The sequence below is a fragment of the Anopheles aquasalis genome, chromosome 3 (genome assembly GCF_943734665.1).
Source record: "Anopheles aquasalis chromosome 3, idAnoAquaMG_Q_19, whole genome shotgun sequence".
Lineage (NCBI taxonomy): Eukaryota > Metazoa > Arthropoda > Insecta > Diptera > Culicidae > Anopheles > Anopheles aquasalis.
Window position 1 is genome coordinate 17,147,501 of NC_064878.1, and position 8,238 is coordinate 17,155,738.

The following is an 8,238-nucleotide window of genomic DNA, read 5'->3' on the forward strand; positions in this document are numbered from 1 at the left end:
AATCTATTCGTACATCAATCGGTGGTTTACGTACCTCCAACCCATTTCGCAATTAGTGTTCACTTAAGGGCACTTTGCTATCAAACTGGCACGATAAATTCGAGACTATCTTCATCAAGAAGATCTCTGATAACTGTTAAGGTTCCACAAGCGATGCACCATTTGGTCTATTCGTCACATAGACCTCTTTAGGACCTCACACCCGATATCGGATCAACAGATCGCATTCCGTGTCGTCGCCTGCGATACTTCGCCATCAGCCTTATCCAGAGTGTCCAGACATAATTCCGATAGCTTGTGGTCTGTTGCGTTTCGTTATTATTTTTTGCCAACCCGTACACGCATTAGCACGATTCCCGACGGCTCTTTAAAGCTAAAAAAAACCACGACCTCGGGTCACAAGCAGATCAGCGGCCAATCAGCTGGCCCAACGTTACGCGACTGAGCCGCTGGTTTGGCGCACTTTTCGGTCGATGCTGCTGGGACGACTAAAACCACTTTCTTCGATTGCGCCGTCCGCTTACCGAAAACGAAAGTATTTGCGCACGAGCTCGCTGGCGCAATCGCGCCCCTGCTTCTTGGTGTAGGCACCGCCGTGTGCCGTGTTACTGGGACACGAGATCGTACCCCGGCGGTTTTGTTGTGAACCACGCCAACCGCACAACCGATCCGTCGGTTCGGTGATGCTTCTCAAACCGGTAACTTAACACGCGCTGGGGGCGCTTGAGGGTAAGGAGCCCCCCGCAGGAGATGGAGGTGCCCGATGTGTACGGGCATGTCAGGTTGGGAAGAATGTCGCCGGGGGGTGAGAAAGAGATAAACTGTCTTCCTCTTAAGCTGCGTACGAAGAAGCTCTACGCACTGTGCGTTGTCTGTGTGGTTGGAGCCCAAAGCCAGCACCAAACGTCTGCACAAATGTTCAGCAAACTTGCGTGAGCGATCCGCTCGAACGCGGTGCGGATTGCGTTTCAATTGCGAATCATTAGATGGCGGTCAACTCGACTCGATGGCGGTCGCCCTTCCGGGTTTCATTAGTGCGGGAATGACGCTGGTATGATCATTTCGTCTGCTTTCGGTTTGAAATTGATAACACGCTTCAGCAGCATTGATTTATGTGCGTCTGGACAGTGACTGGATAATCCCGGTGACACGGTAGCGGAATCGATGTTTGGTTTGTCTAACTTAACAAGACCTGCTTGATAAGGAAGAATGTGTGCGACTTGCTTATCGCATGAGTTGCTGTTTCTTTTTCAATAAATTTGCTACGCAGTTAAGGTGTTGATCCATTTTCGATCGCGAGGTTTATATTTTAATGCATATTCCTTCATTAATAGCACTTAATGCAATTTATTTTATGTAGTCTAATTCAAAACGAAGAACATAACAACGTCCAGCAGGCTGATAGACAGAATCATCGGTAATAGTTGCTTGAGATTAATTATCACTAACGTTAGTGCTAATCTTCGATGAAGATGAGATGCAGTTAATAAATTACCTCCAATCAATTGTCGATTTAATTGCTGAAGAGGATTTTAGAACTTTGAATAATGCATCTAAAATACGTGCAATTTCTACTCAGTGATTTGCGGGGCTGCCATTTTTATTTAAATGCTTAAATCCTGGAACAGTTGTTGTGAGATAAATTTAAGAGCAGTTTCTTCGTGTTCGTTTGAATGAGTAAAATAAGCCAGACTAATAAGTCATTTAATAATTTCAATTTGTATTTTTTCCATTTTTTATAAAATAATCATGATATGTTCTTATCAGCGAGCGACTGCACAATATACTAGAAGTATCCTACGCTTACCTTTCCGATTTTATATTATTACATAACAATCTAATACTTCTAATACATTATCTCATTGTCACGCTCTTCCCTATGACCTCTTTAGCCATTCATGAGCGTAACAGCATAATCCCAACCAAGTGCGAGCAGCGGGATTAACTGGTTTTGCCGGTGGTATCCCCTAACATCCACCTGCTTGCGAGTTTCCCATCCCGCTGTCCACCAACTCGTGTGAGAGTGTATCGTTTAGACAGAGAAGCGGAATGCCATCGTGGAATGTCAGTAAACCAACAAATGTGCGCCTCATGCACATCCCGTACAGAGCGTACCAAGCAAATCGCTTTCTCCTACACTAAGAGGATGGAGCCTCAATGGACACTAGTTCGAACCATTTGTCGGTCGATTCCCTCACTCGCCGACCATGTTTGGGCAGTATTATTAATAATGTTGCATAACGAAACAATTGTCACAGTCTGGCGACCACATCAGAAGGCCATCACCATTCGCAGCATCATGATCTGCGAGATCATTAGGATGAATTTATCATCCGCTTGTGTATCGTGTACCATGCAACTTCGTTGCGGTTCTTCCAGCTGTCCCGTAAACAAATGCCCTTCCGCTGAAGGTGTCACCAGATCGATTACATAACATGAAGCCATTGATTGCAGCAGAAAAAAAGGTAATAAATTCGTTGTACTTGAATGATGAAGTATCTGTTCACATGGCACTGCATAGGACTACAAAGAGGTTGCATCATCCGAGAAATTGATCCTCCTGCATCGGGGCTACACACGATGAACGGTATTCAAGGGCACATTCACTTCCGATTGAGGACAATCTGCGAAAAAGGCAACTTATCAACATTATTGCCTTCATCGTGCGGACCTGTTACGCAAAAGGATCGCATCTTTTCGCTAGCTTATTGAGCTTCGATTGATCAACCATTAAATTATTCAATTCAATTTCGCTTCAATTACAACGTCTCTGGGCTCTGACAGTTGAAGACACGTTTCGGCTGTGCGATCCTTCCATTTCGTTATCATTTTCTAATTAAAATATCATTTCTTTTCACCACAAGTGCCCCCTAAGGGGAACACATGCGATTTGTGATGGTGATAGCATCCAGATCCAGCTGGCTGGTAGAGGCTTTGCACTGAAATACGATAATTATCACCTCGAGCACCTATCCCCATGCAGGATAGGTGGTGGATGATGGATGCGTTCAGCATCAGCACAATTGCGTTGGGTGGCACCTCGGCAATTCAATTAACGAGAGCGAACCAAAACCACGCCAACGGGGACCGGGTGATGGAGTGATGCTGACGAATCGAGTTTCCTGTGATCTTCCGGTTTGACGGGCACCTTATGCTACGAAGCGAGTGCCGTACGCCGAAGCTCAAGCAACCTCATTATCAGACCGCCCTTAATGGTGGAGGATTTGGATTTGGTCGTTTGGGGGGTTTGAATAATTTATGAAAATTACTTGGCGCCCAGCGGTCGGAGACGGAGCGTAAGGATCGGCATGTAAATCCGGCCCGGTGAGTGAGTGGAAATTGTGCTAAACATGCCATAATTGCTGCATAAATCAGGTTGAGTTGCTTGCAGCGTGCACCGGTTCGTGTTTGGTTGCACGCTCAAGGCACAGCCTCAAAGTGGATGGTACAGATTGACGCTATCGTGATGCGTCCAGCTAGCAAGAAATCATTGCAGCAAGGATTCACAGGAATTTCAATGATGGTTTGTAGATTTCGCGATAGAAAAGTTTTCGACTCATTTTCAGAAGTAATTCCAAACGATTGCGTTCCAAAAATAAAAACATTTAACGCTTTAAAAAATGAAAAACATATCTCATGCAATGTTATTCAATTCGTTAATAAATTCCGTGTTTATTAATGGCATTAATGAAAATAACATTACAACTTAAAACATACGGCTCGTCCGTCCTTATATATGTTAAAAAAAGATTAAAATTTAGAACGTTCATAACATGCTTTTGCCTAAGCTTTAAAAAACACTCTTTGCTACTACTATGCTTTCTGCTGACAATGTTTCTACTGCTTCTGTTGCTACTGCTTTCTGTTGCTGCTTCGTTTGCAAAATGTTAAGGATCATCATCGACATCCCATTCAAAATGGAGCCGAACGAGCTATTAAGCAGCTCGTCAGTTTTCTATGCGTTCGCCAAAGTCTTTCATGTTCGGTGCGAAAATAATCTGCATTTGTTTGCATAAAACATGATAGCGTCGCGAATTGCGCCATGAAATCAACATAAGCCGTCGGTCATACCATGCGCCCAGCAAACTCTTCCAATCATCCAATACCGTGACGGATGATAACAATGAAACCGTGTGGCAAGGATCCTCCGCTCCTTGCTCAAACCAATCGACAACGCGACTGTGTTTGGTTTGGTATCTTTTGTTTTTTGGATTTTTTATGCTTTCCACGTGGATGCTGCGCTATACAAAAAAGGGTGTCATAAAATTAATTACTGAATTTCACCATTACGGTGCTGACGATGCCAGTGCATCGCGGTGCATCTCATAAGGACGAAGGCATTAATTCAAGCATCATCATTATTCCATTTGCGCTTGGGCGCCTTCCGACCCAACCACTGCGTTGCGTTGCCATCGAGAAAAATTAACTCGCAAAAAACCCTCCATCTCAAGTCATCGCTATGGGTGTAGGAGTTTCTGAATGAAGTAATAAAGGATGTTCGGGAAGGAAGAGGGAATGCCTTACAGCCAGGAATCGTCCGCATATCCGAGCGAAGTGTTTAATTGCAGGAAAGCAACTGTAGGTTGTAATATGCAATGGCTGCATCGTATGGCGTTTGTATAGTGGTTGACATGTTCACAAACTGAATTCATACAATTTATAGTTAGAGCCCGTGACGGGGTGGCTTACTAGCATTCTTTGTGCTGCCTATTGAATGGCTTACACTTCCAAATACTCAAAACGATGCGATAGAATTAGAGTGTCATTACTCCGAACATTTATCAACTGTGTAACTTAAATCATTCAATTCATGAAGATTTAAAACCAGGCTAGTTAAAGGCAGTATGTAAAATGATTTATTAAAAAAATGCAGCATATTGGTGGATAAAATAATTCCAATGAATTATCACATCCATGCGTTTGGCCATCGTCAAAATACATGAGTTTAAAAATCCAAACTCTGCAACTAATTGCCTAATTTCACAAAATGAATGTTCAAGCTGTACAACACTCGTAGAAGAGTTAGTTCATAGACAGGAAGGTGATAAGGAATAGTGTTGAACGCGTTCATTCTTTATTCTGTTGTCGATTGTGCTGGGTTGCATTACAATCATCGCTCACGAATATAGTTGAACAGATGGAATTAATCTAAAATTATGCAAACAATGTAAACGAAGATAGCACAATCTAAAGCGAACGAAGAATTATATATACAAGTATGCGTGTGATAAATGGGGGTGGCACATTTGAACCTTAATCAGCACTAAGCACATCTCGCGCTTTTGCGCGCGCGTCAAGGAATTTGTCACTTTTTCACCTCGCTGTTGGCAATTCTCGACTTAAGGTTAAAACATTTATGCACAATAATAATGTTAACGAATAGATCAATCTTAAACGTATTTCGAAAAATATACTACACTTACATGTAAAATCATTAAAATCCTTCTACGATGGTCTGCGAAAATTTACGCTAGGGCTGATAACAAAGCATAGTCGTAGTCATCAAGTTCATAATCGGCACAAGAGCATATTTTTGTCAGCACTGTCGCCGCAGTGGAAGATGACGTAGTCGTCGTAAGCGTAGCCGGCGTTATCGGCTTCAGAGTTCAAACCGCTTCTGAATCTATCATCTGGGTCGTTCGCAATAGAATGTCAGACGCGCATCTCTTCTTGTTCATCGTTTATTAGAATACAAGTTTAGTTCTTCCAGTTTCAATTATATTTTTTTTTATTCGTTCTGACCATTGACTATTAAAACAATATTTACAAACGGTTGTTACTCAAGGCCCCCCTTTTATGCAGGCAAGCACCTGGCGGCTACTAGTAGCTGGTGGGGGGCCTTGAGTAACAACCGTTTGTAAATATTGTTTTAATAGTCAATGGTCAGAACGAATAAAAAAAAAATATAATTGAAACTGGAAGAACTAAACTTGTATTCTAATAAACGATGAACAAGAAGAGATGCGCGCCAGTGGCCCAAATTTCCGAGTTAATTTTCTTAATTTTCTTCAGCTACTAATTCTTCTACGGTAGTTGGTATCGATTCTATTTTGTCATTAAACGCATCAACTTTCGTCCAATTGCCAAACATTTCCTTAAGTTTTTTAATATGTTCTACATTCAAATTCGTATTTTCGAATCGTAGCTGATACAATCGATACATCGGATCGCTCATGGCAATGAATACAGCTTCACTGAAAAGCGCATTTACAAACTCCAGCTCCTCTAGCCGCTCAAAAAGATTGGGACACTTCATTGTATACCAGTTGACCTCCGTATTATTGCTTGCGTCATAAACCAAACGCAACTTTTGCAACCGCGGCGAACAGCTGGCAATGCTGTGTATGATGCTTTCTTCATTCTGAGCACTGATCCTCACGGTAAGAACTCTCATCGACACAGGAAGATAGAGTATACTCGTAACACCCAAATCAATAGATCCTATATCCAGTTCCTCCAGTTGGTTTAGCTCCCTCAAATCTAAATCTAAATTAAAAGACCCTTGTCCTTCGATGCTAATGGTGTGAAACGTTAGTTGACGAAGATTGACGAGCTGGGATAAATTTCTGGTAGTGGCTCGATCACTAACGGTCACGTGCCAAAAGTAAAGTTCCTTGAGCGCGGTGCAAGCTTCACATATTGCAAGGAAGAGATCTGCTGTCAAGCGGAACATCAGTTTCATTGTTTCTGCTTGCGCCAATCGATGGATAATAGAAGGACCATCGAGATTGTCCGGGCCAAACGTTAACGTGACGTGTTTTAGTTTAGTGAGCACCAGCGGTTGAGAGGTGGGATAAGGTTTTTTCAACGCGTCCAGTGGTCCTTCGAACGACTCCAACTGTGGCATATCCACTGCGATGTAATTTGTGGAATGCAGTTTTACATGCTGCATAGAAAAATGACGAATATCGACGAACGAATGGGGACCAGAAAGGAAACAGATTGATAAGGATTGCAGATTCAGCATCATTTCTATCGTAGTGGCCAGTAAGATAACAATGCTTTGATCCGGTACCTGCTTAAAGTCAAGCTCCAGTGAGAAGATATTTGGCGAGACTTTCTGGTAAATAGAATTCCAGATATGCAAAAAATCCGGAAGCATGTACGGCAATATGATCAACCGCAAGTTATCATACTTTCTCACAGATTTATCCACCGTATCAATCACTTTTGTTAACATTTCCTTAACCATCTCGGCCTGAATCTTTTCGATCTAAATTTTCTCGTTCTCATTTTCATTTTGATTCTTCTCGCTCTGAACCTTCTTGTTTTTCTTAATCTTCTCTTTCTTCATCTTCTCCTCATTCATTTTAATTAACTCTTTTTTAAGAGTCTTCATTTGCTCCTCTTCCTTGAAATAGACGGAAAGTTGAGGTAATGCCAGTTGAAATTTAAATCTGTTTATATACGTGGTCCTGAATGCAACATCATGGAATCTCTTGCAACTTAGCGTCGCATTTTTGAGACTCTCAAGATCCAGATGGTCGAAAATCTTGATGAGCACCTGCAATACAACGCCCAACAAGTGAAAATCGTCCGCTCGATCGTTTAACACATGTTTTGCTTGCTTACCATTTCTGTTCGTTTGTCGATATGAGTTGCACTTGGTACTAAAGCCATTTTTCTACTTTCTTTCTCGATGAGACACCGATCTCACAGCACAATAGCACAGGTTTCAGTTGATTTGTAGCTGTGGAACAGCAGCGATACGATCGCGGTTGCTGTCCGAGTGGAACTGAGTCACTGAGACACAAACACGGAATCATACTCTATGCTCACTTCCGTCGCTTTTGAATCCACCAAATGGCACAGCTCGTTGGGGAATTCCGGAATGTAGAGCGATCGCACTAGACAATTCGTAAGGAGAGATTTGATAAGGGCTCATTTCCGAGGCATCCTCTAATCCTCATTCGGTTGTTCTATGCGTGTTGACGATTATGCTGGCTTTCTCCACACTCTACACTCACTGTTGAGCTGATGAAATTCATCTAAAATTATCAATCAGGGCCGCAATCGGGGCATTGTGGCCGCACAGATGTTGTGGGATTGTTCGTTCAACGACGATGGTGGGTTACAGTCTGTGACAAAAATCAGTTCCATGGCTTATAAAAGGCAAATTTTAAATCAATCTACCGCATGAGGGGTTCTTACTTTGAATCACAAGCACTTCGAAAAAACAATAATGGTGCACAAACGAATCTCCAAAACTCTCGGTGCAAGGCAGTTACTCTTCAACCA

General features: G+C 42.4%; 1 protein-coding gene across 5 annotated transcripts in view; it reads right to left on the minus strand.

Moving 5' to 3' along the window:
• Positions 1-7,847, minus strand: part of LOC126577974 (uncharacterized) — a 10,479-nt gene extending 2,632 nt beyond the window's left edge. The window contains exons 1-2 of one of the 5 annotated variants that reach the window (XM_050240081.1): positions 7,573-7,847; positions 5,977-7,504 (exon numbers count right to left, since the gene is read on the minus strand). In XM_050240081.1, the coding sequence (XP_050096038.1) occupies positions 5,999-7,192 (1,194 nt within the window). In that variant the 5' untranslated portion in view covers positions 7,193-7,504; positions 7,573-7,847 and the 3' untranslated portion in view covers positions 5,977-5,998. Of the gene's footprint in view, positions 654-5,423; positions 5,658-5,976; positions 7,505-7,572 lie in introns of those variants that run through there. The other 4 variants (XM_050240086.1, XM_050240084.1, XM_050240083.1 and 1 more) reach the window with 4 other exon arrangements.
• Between the last annotated feature and the right edge of the window lie 391 nt (positions 7,848-8,238).